At 37.0% G+C, this 18,696-nt stretch overlaps 1 protein-coding gene across 3 annotated transcripts in view; it reads right to left on the reverse strand.

Annotated features, from left to right (window-relative positions):
- The window catches only part of LOC106672803 (homeotic protein ocelliless-like), a 131,705-nt gene that overhangs the window by 73,481 nt on the left and 39,528 nt on the right, over window positions 1–18,696 (reverse strand). For all 3 annotated transcript variants that reach the window (XM_024226477.1, XM_014404514.2, XM_014404515.2), the window contains one exon: window positions 5,493–5,528. In XM_024226477.1, coding sequence (XP_024082245.1) covers window positions 5,493–5,528 — 36 coding nt within the window. The remainder of the gene's footprint in view (window positions 1–5,492; window positions 5,529–18,696) is intronic.

Below are 18,696 nucleotides of genomic sequence, written 5' to 3' on the forward strand. Positions count from 1 at the left end.
GAAAAACCGCTTTGCTTTCATGTATAATAAATAATATACCATCTTGCACCAAAGATGACATGTTGTGATAACTACTGCGACGTGATGTACCTGTGGATTGATAGTCTCCGGTCAAGACTCAGCATGATCTGACACATTCTGGCCTTACTCTGTCAGCCGAGTTTCGGCGGATATTTCGCCGTATTCAGTCTGTGTCGTCAATGATGTCCATTTATAAGTTATAAATTTCCCAGCTTGAGTTTCTCATCTGCATTTTGTGAGGGCAACTTTTTTTATTCCAATTATCAATAGTAAGCGAAAAACAAGGATTTTAGATGACAAATTGTTTTAGGCATTTCACCATATTCTGTAGTCGGTTGGTCTGTCTGTTTTGTCAATTGTGTCCAATAAGAATAGAATACAACAGAAGAAATATATATTTGTTGAGCATTTGTTACATTTAATTAACAAAAATTAAATAATATTTAATAAGAATACATAAAAATAAATTTATGTAAATACATTACTATGCTCAACCTGCATCCAACAATCAATGCATGTAGTTTGGTCGCAGGAGTTAACACATTAAACGATAGTTGATAAACTAAATTGGTCATTAGAAATAATCTTATTTAATTTAAGATATTTGCTTAGTCTAACTTTGAAACATTTCTCAAGGGCCTTATATAATGATAAATTAAGGGATATTGGACAATAGGTATTAACGTCTGCCCTTGAACCTGATTTATACGATGGTACAATGACGGATTTTTTTTTTATAATGCCGGATATATTCCAGTTGACAAGCTCAAGTAGAAAATGTGGGATAGAGGTTCCGCAATCAAAGTGTGTAAAAAAGAATTTTCGTCTTTGAGCGAATCGATCAAATTTTTGATTTCGACGGAGATGATGGCATCAAAATTTGTTAATTAGATAACGATTAACGACCACCACCATAGATCACATCCTGAATTATGATCTTGCCCTTGAAATGTGTTTTTTATCTTTTCATGCCTTCGCCAATGTTTGCAAAAAAGGAGTTGAAAATTTCTGGCACTTCATCCGTAGTTTGTATATCTTTTATTGTGTATGCCAGGAATGTTCTTGTTGAATCTTTTTCTCTCTTGGTAAGTCGTTGGTTGTGTAAGCGGGCGAGACGGTGCAAAGGCCGAACAATCTCTCTATACACGATTGCTTTTCTCTGAGCGATAAAAGAGTAGTCGGGGTAAGCGCTTCGCTACTTATTCTTGTGTAGGGGAAGGTGAGGTTCTAGATTTCAACAAACCAGTGAGTTTGGACGAAGAACTCAAACCATTCAGTCAAAGTCTCACATGAGCTCTCTATGTTTCCGACTGAGGCTCGCAATGTCATTGATACAAAGAGGTTCTTTAGGAAAATGGCCTTATCACACGTTTAGATTCCTAAGATAGAAGGGACTCACCTCCACTCACTTGGGGGTTGTGGTTAATCCCGTGAGGTTTGATGTAGAAAACCAAATCCACAGACTAATTATACAGACAATTAGACAGGTTAATATCCATATACCTAACCGTAATGCCGCACAGAAAAGGACACCAAAAAATGGGCTGAAATGCATCAAACTGTTTCCCTCCGCGCTCGCTAGGTAGAGAAAAATACTTTATTTCCCTGAGTGTAGGGGCCCCGCTAGCGTCGAAACTACCGGACCACTTCGGCTGCGGTTTCGTATAAAGTGGAATTTCTAAACATCCCCTAGAAAGAACCTGCCTTCGGTAAAGGAAGCCTATAAAGGCACCACCGAACAGCAGGCTCTGCTCTAAGTACCCGCCAGGGGCCTCACCTACGGCCAACGACGTTTCCATTCCCACATAGCATGTTACTGTTTTGGAATTTGAAACCCTGTGCTATCCCGTCGTTTTGTTGGTGATGCACTCTCCCCCGTCTGTACAGATAGGATCTGGTTGGTTGCCTAACCCCCGTGTGCCACTGATCTGCCTGGCTCAGCCACAAGCCAACAACTCCCTGTAGGCATAGTTCTCGCATCCTCGAATGCTAAACGCTTCCTTCGTCCGATCTTCCGTATGCACGAGGAGGGTGCTTACGGAGATCATGCGCGCCAAGAAACACGAATACAGCTTGTGTTTTAGAGAGTGCGTTACGCTCTCAAGGCTACACCATTATTTTTTTGCCAGGAAACCCCCCTTCCAACCAACTCATCTCAGGGAGTGAGCAATCGACACAGGAGTCGATCCGGAAGAGAAGCAGTCACGCTCCGCCTAGAACTCGACGAGAGTACTCCGCCAGCAAGGTCCATCGAGGACCAGCCATTGCGACTCATCAGATCAAGTCGAGAGAACGAAGAGGCGCTATGATGCTGTGGACGGTAATCGTAGCGAGCATCGTTTGGGGTATGTCCCTTTCTTAATACATTCAACGCAGATTTAGATTTGTGACTGACTTGTCCGGTTATTTAAGATTTTTTGTTGGTTTATGTACATTTAAAAACGGAATTGTATTAAAATAAATTTTTGAAAATAAACACTGATTTACTGCATTCTAGAACCTCACATTTCCCTACAGAAAAATAAGTAGCGAAGCGCTTACCCCGACTACTCTCTTATCGCTTAGAGAAAAGCAAGCCAACATAGTGAGATTGTCCGATTGTTGCGCCCTCAGCCAACATAGTGATATTGTTCGACTGTTGCGCCCTCAGCCAACTTAGTGAGATTGTCCGATTGTTGCGCCCTCAGCCAACATAGTGAGATTGTTCGACTGTTGCGCCCTCAGCCAACATAGTGATAGTGTTCGGCCGTCACGCCCTCAGCCAACATAGTGAGATTCGTCCGCTTACAATTGCCTTTTGGATTAATCCCCACAGTTTTTATTTTTTAATTTTCTTATATCATGTTTTAGTAATGTTAGTTGGGATTTAAAATAACTTTCTTTGGCAATTTTTATGCTATAATTCAATTTATTACCAAATATGCTATAAAAAAAACTTTATTGTAATTTGTGAGTTTTATAAGAAGTTATATAATTTAGAGCTTCTATTTCTTACCTGCATTTGTGTGAACACTATTATTTATTTTTTTGTCCGACAGTTTTTTGGAAAATAAACTGTATATGTAACCCAGATATTTTCCCTTTTTCTATGTCAGGCGCGTTTAGGTATTTCGTCATTTTTAATGATCAGTGTGTTAATTTGTCAACGGAAACACGTCTGACAGATAAAACCAAAGGGAATAGGCGGACCAAGATAATCCAAGAATATCAAGTCTTCCCATGTTATATACGAAAGTAAAAAGAAAAAATTTGACTATCAAAGTTCTAACTGTGAATGAATTACAAAAGGAAGAAAAGGAGACAAAAGAGCGCAGATTTAAGCACTTCATCATCAATTAACTTCACTCACTAATGAGAAATTGAATGTTTCCAGGGAGCGTAACTCCGGAAGACGTTATAAGTCAGAGTCAATTTTGAGAATTTATACTTTAATGCCGCGGAGCGGGACTTGTTACAATAAATAATCAATTATGATAATTCTCCTACCTGGGGCGCAGGTGGTTGACAGCGTTAAGAGATGCCGCACTCTGAGGGAGGAAAAAAGTCAGATAACAGACTCTCGGCTTTTTATGCTGTTTTCTCCTTTTTTACTCGGCATTTCTTGTTTATTTGTCCCCCGTCTCTTATATAGATAAGGAAACGTTTCTATTAGAGAGCAGGCGATGGCTCTAATGACGGACCCCTCGAAGGAGAGAGTGAGAGAGAAAGAGAGAGAAAGAAAAAAAAACACTCCTTATCGTGGATTTTCACTTAGGCCGAAAATGGAATTATTACGAATTATGAAAGTTAATATTCTAGAAATAGAAAGAAATGTTTAAAAAGGCGCGTCAAAACCTTAAAAAACCATATTTAAGACAAAACATATATTATATGTTATATATATTGTACAAATTTGGATGAACAACGAACTTACCTTCGAAGTCAGTCTAATTCTTGATGCAGCACCTTCACAATTTGCATATAAACCGTTGAATATGCATAAAAAATTAAAACATGCACATCCTTTTTTTTGTTACAAATTGGTAATAATTGCTATATGTATACTGAATACTAATTTATTTGCTAATATTCTAATTTTGTATCACATGTAATAAAAATATATGTAAATGAATAACCAATGTATTTATGGGATGGTTTTGGAAGCTGAGAGAACCTAAAGGCTCGAGCTGAAACACCTTAAAGGCTCTTTCAGACGAGGTGATGTGGTTGATTCAATAAGGTACATGGATGACTCTCAAGCACTGCCGTGTGAATGTTTTTCTTGGCTGGTTTCACGCCAGGCAATTGTTGAATCAACTTCTGTTCCCGACTGGAGGTCAGTACGAGGAAGGCTAGGAAGCAGGAGCACTTCTTGTGCTTGCTCTTCTGCAACCCCCAAGAGAAACAAAGGAAAAGGAAACCTAGTCGAGGAAAGTGTGGATTTGGCGAAAGAATTAGACTTTTTCAAAATTACGCCATATTCAGTTGGGGAGGGGTTCATCATACACTACATACAACGTCCAGAACCTTCAGCGATGGGAAGAAAACGCATCCGCCAAACCAGATCAGTGAGGATAGGCAATTGCAAACTACTAGCTTATCACCTCGCAAACCGCATAAAGAAATCTTACAATCATATTTTAATTAACATAAAAATAAAATCCATTATGTTTAATGGTCTGATTGACCAAATTACTTCTTACCATTAATTATTCTTTCTAATGAAAAAGTTAGTGTCACGAACGGGATTCGAGAAACAAAATGGCCAAAAGGAGGGAAAATTCGAAAGGTTGGGTGAAAGGTGGCTTGAAGTCACGATAGCTGAAGTGCCGTAGTGCACTCTTGAAAATGCCTGAAGAAGAGAAGCGGCGTATTGAGCCGAAGGTCGTTGGTTCGAATCCCGCTCTTGACACTAACTTTTCTTTTCAACGAAGACCTTACATAAAAAGAATAATTAATTATAAAAATTAAACATTACTTCAAAAACTAAGTTAAGCACCAACATTCCGCGTGGTTTAATATTATTATCATTATAACAAAATTGCGCCATATATTTTTGCTTGTTAAAAAGCACTCTAGACAATAATTCTTCATAATGGTAATAAAAAGATTTTATTATTAAAAAATTAAGACATCATTTATAGCATCGGTTTAGCCTTTGACCCAGCTTTCATCATTGTATGGTAGAGGACCCGGTTTCGAACCCAGCTTTTTTCAAAAACATTGGCACCCCTAGGGTAGATACGACCTCTACTGTAGCGAACCCTCGTAAAAAAATAATGATATGTTTGTACCCGAGCTTGTCTCGTTGTAAAGAAATAGTACTACTATATATTGATCTGATTTAACTACTTACCTACATTCACACCTACTTGCATGAGCTTGATTGTGTACGTAAGATGTAGCATGTAAGATAAGTCCTTTTAACCACTAATCTACTTTTAAAGGCTATTACAGTAATGTAAACTTGTAAAAACTAATAAACTACTTACGTGTGGAATGTGTAGTTAAACAGTTTTGAGCAGGACCTGAAACAAGAGGAGAATGTGAGACAAGTCGTAAATACACCTCTCACGTGTAGTCGGAGCTATTAAAGTTGTTTGAAAAGTGAATAGGGGGATATATATCAATTAGCCAGGTGGAAAAGGTGGGATTGTCATTTTAGCCACCTAGGTAGACGTTAATCGCCAGTTTGTCTTTCACCACATCGCGGACATGATGATTGTTGACTGTAATGTAGCCCGATGGACCTTTATAAGGGATCCCCCTTCTAAGTCTAAAAGGGACGTGAAAAGTACTTGAACAAACTAAAAGCATTTTCCGAAGGGAATGTTTTGTATGGTGTGTATCGTAAGTTTAAAATGTAAGATTTAATCTTTCAATTAATTAAGGTTTTTAGTTGAGATAAAAAAGTCAGTGTCACGAGCGGGACTCGAACCCACGACCCTCGGCTCAATACGCTGCTGCTCTACAACTTGAGCCATCGTGACTTCGATCCTCTCGGACACTAACTTCCCATCTCAACCCAACTTTTTTTAATTTTCCCTCCTTTTTTGCCATTTTTCGTTCTCCTCGTTTTTATCTCAACTGAAAACCTTAATTAATTGAAAGATATTAATTGGTCAAGCGGCCCAAATTTAACTAGTGAATTTAGTAAGATTTAATATTTTACAAATTCAAACAGTGTCCATCAATGGTGTTTTTGAAACATTGGTTCTTTACAAACCAACTTGTAAAAATATCAACATACTTGTTTAAATGCTTATCAAGACTTTGCTAGTAACAATTAAGTAAATAGATATTATTTACGTGTGGTATTCTAGGATTCAAATCATTCTTTATTTATTCTCAGACATGTTAGGCTCGTTAAATCTGTTTTACTTCAAACGCCGTCAAACTTCTGTGAAGAAGCTGGATATTTTATGATTCGTTCGTAAAATATGTATCTTAAATCCAAAATATGGCCTTTCCAAGTTATGAAAAACTGATATAATTGAAAATAAACACAATGAATCGTAAGAAAAGAATCGCTTGGAGGGAGGAGGGGTTGAAACGTAAATAGAAATAACACCACATTGATGTGAAATAGACATGAGGACGACATGATTAAGTTATCGGTCATCCAACAAACCATCTGCAACCAATTAAAAAAGTACTGGAAAGATGAAAACTATCAGTGATAAGAATTATTATTGCACGGGAGTCCTCGGGATGAATCCGAAGATCTAACTGAAAAACTTAGGTATATGCGCTATATTTTCCAGTCTGAAATCATATCCACTGTACACTGCGACAGGGAAATAAAAGGGCTAGGAAGACATTCCACGAAGATAGTCATTTTTCCGACAGTGCGCATTGTCATGCATAAAAATAAAACCGTCGCCAATTAATGGCGTATAACGAACAACCTGTGAAAACACATTTTCAATGACCCAGTTGTTGGCGAACCCTAGATGAAGATCAAGTTTGTGCGACCATCCACAGAAATAGCACCACCACCAACGTAGCTTCTCCGGAATGAAAATGTTGCGGGGATATGTCGCTCCTCTATTTTATTTTATAACTTTGTGTTGTAAAGGTTATTTTGCCCCCACTGGCACCTTTACATGCAACCCCTCCCACGGCCGTCAAAAGACCTCAAACAAAACCTGCACTCATCCGAAAAGAAGATTTTATGTGATTTCTTGCGAAACTTAATCGAGCTGTTCTTGCCCTTGCAAGAAGTTCTGAAATCACGTAATCCAGCTTATGAAAGTCTTCGTAAACAGACATTAACTAATGTCTCAAGGGAGCACTCTCAACACGACACGCAAGAATGGCACAATTACACAGAAGACAAACACTTTGAGCCCTGAAGATGATCTCAATAAAGATCGAAACGTTGCCACGATAAAGAAAATGTTTTTCTGAAACCTACATCACACCAGACCGCATCTCACGATTTCTGAATAATTATCGATTAACAGTCACTAATCACCACACAGACATTAATTAACATTTAACTTGTTGAAGTTGTTGCTTGATCTCAACAGTGGTACAATGTCGATTACGAAGTACATTCGAAATAATAAAACGATAATATCTCAGAAATGAGTATCTTACATCCAGTATCTTGGTAGCGATGTAAGACCCTTCGGACAGTTGTTCTTGGGATGTTAAGCACCCTGGCCACATACGCTAGACTTCTCACATCTTCCAACAATTCTATGATTGTAGTTGAATCTGTATCACTTAAGCTGGGCGCACACTAGGGCGGTGCGGCGCAGAATTGTGAAGGTCCGTGTAGGACTGCTCTCGGCCGCGTTGGTCGAATTTTCCTCCTCCAACGTACTAGCGCTGCCGTTTAGTGTTGATTTTGCATTTCCAGGAGTCCCCACGTCACAATCGTTGGCTTCGTCTACTAATATGGCGTCCGAGGGTAGCCGAATATACCCGAACTCAAAGATTTCCTACCGCCCCGGCGCACACTAGGCCGGCAGCGTGGCGCGTCGCCCTACCGGCCTAGTGTCCGCCGGTACACTCATTTCAATTTAATTGGTTCATTTCAATTTATTAGGTTTCGTGGTCCGCTTGACCAAATAAATTCTTTTCAATTAATTAATCTTTAATTAAGGTTTTGGTCGAGATAAAAAAGTCAGAGTCACAAGTTGGATTCGAACCCACGACCTTCGGCTATATACGCCGCTGCTCTACCACTTGAGGTATCGTGACTTCGATCCATCGGACACTAACTTCCCATCTCAACTTTTTTAATTTTCCCTTCTTTTTGCCATTTTTCATTGAATCCGCTGTGACACTGACTTTTTTATCTCGACCAAAACCTTAATTAGAGATTAATTAATTGAAAATAATTTATTTGGTCATGCGGACCACGAAACCCAATAATGTAATAAGCAAAATGAAGTACACTTCACTAAAAACTCTCCGTAGCCATTTCATTTGTCGCCGAGAATCAACTAGATTACACGAAATTTGAAAAATGGCAAAACGGAGGGAAAATTCAAAAATGTTGGTTTGAGATGGGAAGTTAGAGTCCGAGTGGATCGAAGTCACGATAGCTCAAGTGGCAGAACAGCGATGTATTTAGCCGAAGGTCGTGGGTTCGAATCCCACTTGTGACATTGACTTTTTTATCTCGACCAAAACCTTAATTATAGATTAATTAATTGAAAATTAATTTCAATGAAGTCTTCTAGGGGGTTGGTTCCGCGCCGCGCCACCGACCTAGTGTGCGCCAAGCTTAAAACCATCACTCAAACAAATTTGAAACTTAAAAATGATACAACTTAAAAAAATCAAACCACTGTAACGTTAGAAAGAACCTTTCCATAAATCCAACAAAAAAGAGATTGACTTATCAAAGATTTATTTACAAAATCCAATTGTAAATACAAGTAGGAGTTTTTGTCCGTTTTATTTACTTCTAATCCTTCAAATCAAGGATATTGTTGTAAGATAATCAATGGATGATTGTCTAAGAGATAATTACAAATATTTAGGGTGGTAACTCCTTTCCGTCTCAGTGTATATGGTAACTTTGGGTGTGTGCAAAATGAATCAATACCATCAGAAAGAAAATTCTATAAAATATCGTAGATGCTGCTTGGTATGTTCGCTATGTTTCCTACACAGAGATCTGAACATCCCACACATCGACACGGAGATCACATAGTATGCTTACAAGCACTCCTTCGTTTTCAAAACCAGCCGAACACCAAGCCCAGCCGCCTTCTACATAGTGAGTACACTGAAAGACGACTGAAGAGGACTAAGCCATATGAATTAGTTCTGTAGAAATTTACGACGTGAACTCAACCATGTAGATAAATTGTGACACTAATGAGTGGATTAAAGTGTATTTATTATTTAGTTAGCACTATATAGTCATTGTAAAATTATGTGATCTCATTTGACCAGTTTTAATAAATAACTGTATTAATAAATAAAAATTGTTGAAATATTAAGAAAGCCTGATAAAACAAGAAATGCTGTCCATTGATCGTATTGGGTGGCTGATTTCCATGTTTTCAAGTAAAAGTTTCAATTACTGAACCTGAAATTGAAGATTTTTTATGGAGATCCGTCGTAAACAAGAGATGTGCCGAGCCGAACGGAACAAAGTTGTATCCTTACGATTTGATTGAATTACAATCGGGGAAAAGGAAGGGATCCGAGTCCCGATTTTATTGTTGATTCGAAAATCGGATTTGCGCCGAGGAACGAGGGCCCCCTATCCGACGAAGGGCCGAGAACCCAGGTGTGTCGGCTATCGTAAATAGATGCCGGTGTCGGTAGCCGAAACATGATCATAATTTAGAGAAGGATGTGAATGTTGGTCCGCCGGGCCGGACGATGTGTTTATGTCTCCCTCCCGCCGGCTCTCTCCTTCGTTCCTCTCCTCTCCTCTCTCCTCCGGCCGGCGGCTACTGTGTACCCCTTTTGTCCGGTCCTATCCGAAAGGCTGACCTCCTAATACCACATATTTCCATCCCCCCTTTCGCCTCGATCCGAGGTTCGGTTCCAGTTCTGGAATTCGAAACTCACACGTGCTCCTCGGAGGTAGAGATTCTCAACACCATCATTCCGACGGACCACCTGAGGACTAAAGCGCTTCTGTTCTACCACCTAACATCTCATTAACATAACCGCTCTTATCGAGTTTTATACAATCCTTGGAACGTAACATCTTTTGTAATGTGTTACTCAGGTGTTAAATATTGTCGGACCGAGTTCCTTTCTCATTTCACTACTTTTTGCATGCAGTTTTCGATATACCAGACACCGCGAAAAAGACCCTGAACGATTTTCAAGGTTTGAACATTGGAAATCTGATGCAAAACCTGTACACCATCTTCCATCTGTAAGATTCTTAATAATTAAGGGTTCGTGATGAAGGGCGTGGCCTTTTTAACCCAACCAACAGCTCTGCTTAACAGAACCCACTTATTATAATACAACTAGCCTTTACTAACTTTGTCCTGTTGTTTCGGATTATTTCAGACGTACATTTAGAGTTCATTGTTCATCATTATGCTTTCTTAATTTAAAAAGCTAAAAATAATCGAATGCACAAGAATCAAACCGTCCATATCATCACGTTATACTTTGGAGCAATCAAATTTTGCAATAGCCAAAATGTCCCAAATGTAAACACGAAAATGTAGAAAATATAAGGTTTAAAAATAATTATGTCATGAGGATTTATTGTTATATTGATAAATTTACATATTTAAGACAGTATTAGGTCAACTTCTTTATGTTCTTGTGAATAAACAACAATCACACACAACTCACTTCTTTACTGAAGATGGCGTGAAGCAGAAATAGATACGAGTGCAAGAAACCAGTGAGAATATAGGACCTAGTAAATACATCAGTATCGATCAGCTAAACACGAATTCTTCCACTTGTATTATTCATTTATTATCCGATTAATTAATAAAATAAGCAAACATTTAAATATCATGCTATAAGTTTTATTCTCTATAAAAACCATAATTCTTCAACATAGCTGATTGCCCGCCTACGTAGCTTTATGTATCGGCATGTTGAATGAAACTTGTTAACAATTCACCAGTGTTTTTCCATTTCTACAAGGTCAATTATATTTGACAAAAGACGCTGTATTTAATATTTTGTAGAAATCGTCGTCGAGAGAAATTTCTTTAGCTACCGCTTGCAGATTTCATCTCAGCGAACGAGTGTTCAAAGCCTGGAAGTTTAAAAAAGGAATATCAAGAAAGCTTTAGAAAGCCACTTTGACAGAATTCATATCGAGCTTAACGAACCGTATTTAATCAGTAATCTTCCGGGAAATATCCCACACAATTTTGAACCTGGGAAAGTACACAGCCCGTTCAACTTTGACTTTATTTTCGACGCGAAAGGTCTTCCATTTTTACTCAGGATAAGACGAGAATGGTAATTACAGGGTTCAACCAGAAGGGCGTGGCCGTTCTGCCTACCAGCAACTTGAACCTCCTATTTGGACCCTTAAGTACCCAATTCTACCTCCCTTCACACTGGTGAACTGTTAACAAGTTTCATTCAAGATGCCGATACATAAAGCTACGTAGGCGGGCAATGAACTATGTTGAAGAATTATGGTTTTTTATAGAGAATAAAACTTACAGCATCATCTTTAAATGTTTTCTTATTTTATTAATTAATCGGATAATAAAGGAATAACGCAATTGAAAGAATTCGTGTTTAGCTAATCGATACTGATTTATTTACTAGGTCCTATGTTCTTGCTGGTTTCTTCCATTCGTACCTATTTCGGCTTTTCGCTATCTTCAGTAAAGAAGTGTGAGTGTTGTTTATTCACCAGAACATAATGAAGTTGACTTAATACTGTCTTAAATTATTCAGAAATCGTGAGATGCGGTCTGGTGTGATGTAGGTTCATAAAAACATTTTCTTTATCGTGCCAACGTTTCGATCTTTATTGAGATCATCTTCAGGGCCTGGGATTTACAAATATTGTTTACATTTAACAAATACATTTAGGATGTGGAAAAGTGAATTTATACAATGCAAAATATATTTTTTATATTCAATCAAAGTATTTCTACTCACTCAAAGTGTTTGTCTTCTGGGTAATTGTGTCATTCTTGCGTGCCATGCTGAGAGTGCCAGTGAGATTTTGCTGTTTTATGTTTATATACGTTGGATTTTGAAGGGGTGGGGAAGGAAGAATAATATAGAAATACTGTGATTGAATATAAAAAATATATTTTGCATTTATAAATTCACTTTTCCACATCCTAAATGTATTTGTTAAATGTAAACAATGTTAGTAAATCCCAGGCGCTGAAGATGATCTCAATAAAGATCGAAACGTTGGCACCATAAAGAAAATGTTTTTTGAAACCTACATCACACCAGACCGCATCTCACGATTTCTGAATAATTATCGATTAACGGTCACTAATCACTACATACTGTCTTAAATATGTAAATTAATCAATAAAACAACAAAAACTCGTGACACTCGAAGTGTAAAAAAGGAATATTAAGTATGCTTTAGAAAGCCACTTTGACAGAATTCATATCGAGCTTAATGAAATGCATTTAATCAGTAATCTTCCGGGAAATATACCACACAATTTTAATTTAAAGTGATTAAATTAACAATTATGTATTGTATTTAACAATTACGTAGTGAACTTCGGTCGGTACCGGACGTTTTTAGGCTTTTCGCCATCTTCAGTCTTTCTGCCCATGAGCATGGACATTATATGTGTTAAGGATGTAACGATCCTTTTACTGTTTTTAATAGGTCTCAGAGGGTAATTTATAATAAAAACGGTTTGCATATTTTGTACCGGTGCCTAGCAATCTAATTAAGTTTTTAAAATTTAGATTGTTTTTTAAAAGTTGTCAGGTCCCATTTTTAATAAATTTAATAAAATTCTTAATTATTCATTATTCTTCTTATGACGAAATTCCATTTATTATTCATTTTATACAATCATTCATAATTCATTAGATTTCGTGGTCCGATTGACCAAATAACATCTTTCAATTAGTTAATCTTTATGTAAGGTATTGGTAGACATAAAAAAGTCAGTGTCACGAGCGGGATCGAACCCACGACCTTCGGCTAAATACGCCGCTGTTCTACCACAGGGCTATCGTGACTTCGATCCACTCGGACACTAACTTCCCATCTCAACCCCACTTTTTTGAATTTTCCCTCCTTTTTGCCATTTTTCAAATGTCGTGTAATCTATTTGAACCCGGCGACAAATGAAATGGCCACGGAAAGCCTTATTGAAGATATACTTCAAGTAACTTGTTAAATTCATTAGATTTCGTGGTCCGATTGACCAAATAACATCTTCCAATTAATTAATCTTTATGTAAGGTATTGGTTGAAATAAAAAATTCAGTACCACGAGCGGGATTCGAACCCACGACCTTCGGCTCAATACGCCGCTGCTCGAACCACTTAAGCTATCGTGATAATCGGCTAGAACCAGCTACCCAGCCGAAGGTCGTGGGTTCGATCCCGTTCATGGCACTGACTTTTTTATCTCAACCAATATCTTACATAAAAATTATTCATAAAATTGATTTATCAAATTCTTGTGAAAAACGACAGAATGGTTAAACATAAGAGGCGTGATATTTTTAGTATGAGTATTTTTTTTTAAACAAAGAAAATGTAGCAGAGTGATAAAATACTAATGTTATTGTACCAATATTTTTACACTGTGTTCATGTTCCTAATTATATGCTGAGTTATTACAATGAAACCTTCTTGATAATACAAAATTATTATTTTCATTTAGTTGCATTATATTTAATAATAATCTGAACAATTTTAAAGCTAACGTGCATCTCTTTGTTTATGAACCTTGACAAAATACTGAACATTGAAAAACTGAAAAACATTGAAATATTGAAAAACCGCATCTGACACACCAAAACAACGAGGATAGGCAGACTAAATAGACGACCAGTTTACAGGTTCATCACACTTAAAACAATAGCGTAATTTGTTGTAGATGTCTTATTTCAGTCAAATTAAACCCAGTGGCTCTTTCAATTGTACAAAATTAAACTTTTTAAAAATTGTGTCACTAATTAAAATTGTACTGATTGAAAATCTTGAAAATTTGGACAAGGAATATCTTTAAGCCGTAATAATCCACTGTATTTATAAAATTTACAATCAAATTGTCTTCAAAATCCATGGTTTGTGACTAACAATTTGACACAAATGAGTGATTGGATGGTGGTTTTATTTTTACTTATTTATTTTTTTTAATGAAGGTTCGCAACAGCAGAGGTCATATAAACCCTCAGGGTGCCGGTGTTATGAAAAAAAATACAATTTGTAAATATGTCGGTTTGGAATGCAGGGCCGCTGGATTCGAACCCGGACCTTTGCCTTATAGCGATGACGGCCGTGTCAGCCTAAACCGATGCGGCTACCGACCGCCCGACCCCCATTTTGGATGGTGTTGCAGTCAATAAATTCTAAATAGTGAATTTAAATTTTATTATTCTAAATTCAAATTTGGACTCTTTTTAAGTGATAAAAACTCTCGGCGTTGTTTTAAAAGATTGAAAATACTTTTCTGGGTGAGAATAAAAATAAAAATTGACGTAGTATTCAAAAACTAATTGCCAACGTTTTATACCTTACCCATAAAGGTTGGTCCGAATTACAATTTTTTATTTGGAATTTTAATTATAAATCGTATAACGGCAAACAGGCGTTCCAATCACTGTAAAATCTAGACTTAAATTTTAAAAAATTGAATCAAAAATCAAATCCTTCTGTTAGAAAGCCCATACGATTTATTATCGTAGAAATAAGAGAAAGGGCTTTTAATAACTGTCTGCGCGTTTATTTTTAGCGGACGGCAGTTAATTAGTTTCTATTTATATATTTACGTCTAATTCAAACTTTATCTGATCAGAACCAATCCGGTAAACATTTACAGTACTTTTACTGAGTGAATCTAGGTATTAAAACTGGTCTTTAAACGGACTTTACAAGAATTGTGTCAGAATTAATAAACGAGAATGGCCAAGAAAGACTTGAAATCTTTAAACTGGGAACAATCAGGGAGAACCGGCAGTCGGATTTTTTAAAAATTATATTACATATTTCCTCTCGACTTCAAGTACATTTGGATTGTAAGTGTGAAGTTAATATCAAAAAAATTGTTTCGGAGAACTGATGTAAGGGTTGATTGTGTATGTTATCATTGTCATTAAGCATGAGTGTTGTTCTAAGAAGACTGGTGAAGTTGATTTTATTTCTTGGATTTTTTTTAAATCTTAAAAGCGTTTTAATATTGTAATGTATCCGTTTGACCGGTGGATTTACGTTTTCGCGACCGGCCAGTATAAAATGTCTCTCCTAGATCTTTTGAAATATCAGAATAATTCTATATAAAAAATGTCAGGGAATAAATTGTCAATTCCTACACTGGATATAAAAAAAATGCTAAACCCGTAATAAGTTAACCTTCGGTTTTAATTTTCATTCCGACGCCTCCGAGACCGGTGTCAAAACGTGACAGGAACAAGTTATGCTGTTTCACAATGCGATAAGAAAAACAACGGTAGCCGTGAAAGCTGCGGTCAATCAAACCGAGTTGGTGCCAGGCCCGCGAAGAATTCAACTCCCCTTCCACGAAGCACTCGCCCCCGTACTAAATTCAAATCGTCAACATCGATTAGCATAATTGCGAAATTATGCCGAGTGGTCTACGAGTTGACGAACTGTTGTCAGCAGTTTTCATCCGATGAGGACTGGCTATTGACCGGACCATCGTTACATTCAGTTTCTGTTGCGATTGATTATGGTATGTTTGTATTGGATAGAATAGATAGATTAGATAAAGAAAGTGTAAGAGAATAGTACGGAAAGTGGAGGGAGAGAGAGAGAGAGAGAGAACGAGAGTGATAATCAAGTCGTTGTAAAAACTAAATACAATAAACTATTGCATGTCTATTTTATCAAACGCACGAACAAAATAAAGGAAATGAGAAAGTCATGGAAGATAATTTTTTTTCTTTTAGCCTCTGTTAAATGGATGAATTCTTTAGTACAACAAGCAGAACAATAAGTATTATTTAAGAGAATGAGGGAACTCGACAGACAGAAATATGCATACATTTATTGTTTTTATGCTTTTATGCATTTTTTATACGTCGTTGATTGAAAACAATAATTTACAAGAGGAATGAGTATTGTATACAGTCTGATCATTTTGAGCTGAGTTATCGTCAGAATGGGACATATTAATAGTTTATTTTTTCACTCTCCAAACCGGTATTTTTTTATATCCTTTCATCAGGAGATGGTTTACACACTGACGCATAGCTGGAGGTCCCGGGTTCGAATCTCAGCAGCCGTAAACTCAAATCCAAACTACTTCAGAATGAAGCGTATCTGGGGATAAACTTCGGAAGCCCCAGAGTTGATTTAACCTCTTTAAAAAACCTAAAAATGATTCATTATGCGTTCTCACCTAAGGTGCACTACTGTCGTGAAGTCTGCATTGTGATTAATCTGTAAGCTTGCCGTTTCTGAACTTCATAGACAGCCGCTTTTCGCTGGTTTTGTCCATTAGTTGGTTTTTGGCATTGCGTTTTCTATTCCTTGACCGATTATCATGTGATTTTCTGTTTCCTTGTGTTTGAAGTAATAAAGAGCATAGCTAAAAATTGTGTGAAATATTTGACTAAAAAAAAACTTGAAAAACTAGATATTAACTTCCAGGACTTTTTTTACGAGGGTTCGCAACAGCAGAGGATTTTTCGAGGATTTAAAAAGTAAATGAATATCTGTAGCGTGTTAGTATCCGATCACCAAAATTAGTTTATTTTAGCTGGTTTGGCCTGCCAGGTCTGTTTCGGCGTTTTGCCATGTTCGGTAATTGGTCTGCATGTTAATATGTCAATTCTGTCCATTTATAAAAGCAATCTGACGAATAAGTTTGGCCGACCAAAGCAGGGAAGAAGTTATGCAATTCCTACCATACAGTGCTTAATATCAAATTCCTGTTGGGTGTCGCGGATGAGGGGAAAAACACATTAAAATAATTTTTGTATATTATTATCAATTAAAAATTCCATGGGTTATGTCAGGATTCGAACTCAGAACCACTGGCGTGGCAAATTCGAGTCAGACGCCACAACCACTCGGCCAGTACGGTCCTCAAGGAAGAAACGTTGTGATAAACATATTATTATAATTATGTACAATTCGTTTATACATATCATTAATAAATTACATATCCATAGCATTTATTTATAATTGTTTATACTAGAACAAGCCAAAAAAAACTTACTGACAATTGGAATGAAAGTGATCAAAAAACCTTTTTTTAACTGCACTGATAAACAGATCAATGTGTAGAATTAAAAAATAAATTACACAACATAATATTATTATGACTAAATTTAGATTTATTCAAAAGAGATTACCAGTTCTTTGAAAGCGAAATCGTATTTTAGGTTATAGGACGATTCCATAGAATTTTCGGCTGACAAAAGGCTAACTTGGCCGTTATTATAACACGTTTTTTAATATATTTTTTTATGGATGCTACCAATCTCCCTGGCACCTTTTCTCCCAAACGGAGGTTGTTTGTATAATAAAAGATAATCCAGGAAAGATCGGCAGGAATTTCCGGAGGTGGAGAGAATTGACTAACGGCCCATTGGAGCGGACCAGTTGGCACGGCGGTCTTCGCTGTACAAAGTTCGAAGCCGCCTCTATGCAAGTGGTAAATATGAGTTAGTACCAGTCATTTGGAGCAAGACAGAGTTTATTATGTATTAATACGTGTTGCTCTCCCGGTCATAAGTCAGTGGGACAATCCGTAACGAAGTCTATTGTAGACCGGCCCCATATATCTGTCGCGGAGACATTCCGACCCTTGCTACCACCCCGTCTCTCCGCCGGTGCTTCCGAATCAAAATTAATTCTCTGGCGTATTTCACAACTTTATAGGCCGTGAAATTCTGTGTTGGACTAATTTTTTATTTGAAAATATGGAAAGTTTCGCCAATCCGCGTTTTACAAGGTCGAATTCGGGGTTTTCTTTAACGAATCTTACTCTCATACGTTACATACTTGAACACTATAAAAACCAGACAGAAAAAGACAGTCTATTATCATATTCTATCAAAGAAAGTGTTCATTTTTTGAAAATCAAATAAATAATAGATTTTAAAGAGACTTTTTTTTATCGTGGTGGACGAATAAAAGTGAGAGAACAGTAGGTTTATCTTTATAAATTATCCTTGACATATGAATTGTAAATGTACTTTTATCATTCGTTATATCGATCCCTTTAAAGCTTTACATAAATACATAATGCATATACAGAGTATGTTTAGTTTCATAACATATATACTTTTGTATGATGGTAGAACGGGAATTGTAGTTAGTCGATATACGGTAAGGGACACATATTTTTTGTTGAAAACTTAAGTTGTTTCAATATTTACGGGAAGTCGAAACACGTCTGACAGATCAAAACAGAGAGTATGACAGAACAAAATGATCGGGAACGACCTAATTACAGGTATATCCCTATCGCAAATCTCAAATCTATCTAATTAAATCAAGTCAAAAGTTTGATAAAAGCTATGATGAAAAGGGGAGTACGTGCAAACAAATTAGGAACTTACTTCGGCCTATTCTTATCGTTTGCCATTAGC

Source organism: Cimex lectularius, unplaced genomic scaffold (assembly GCF_000648675.2).
Source record: "Cimex lectularius strain Harlan isolate CLEC.00 unplaced genomic scaffold, Clec_2.1 scaffold143, whole genome shotgun sequence".
NCBI classification, from domain to species: domain Eukaryota; kingdom Metazoa; phylum Arthropoda; class Insecta; order Hemiptera; family Cimicidae; genus Cimex; species Cimex lectularius.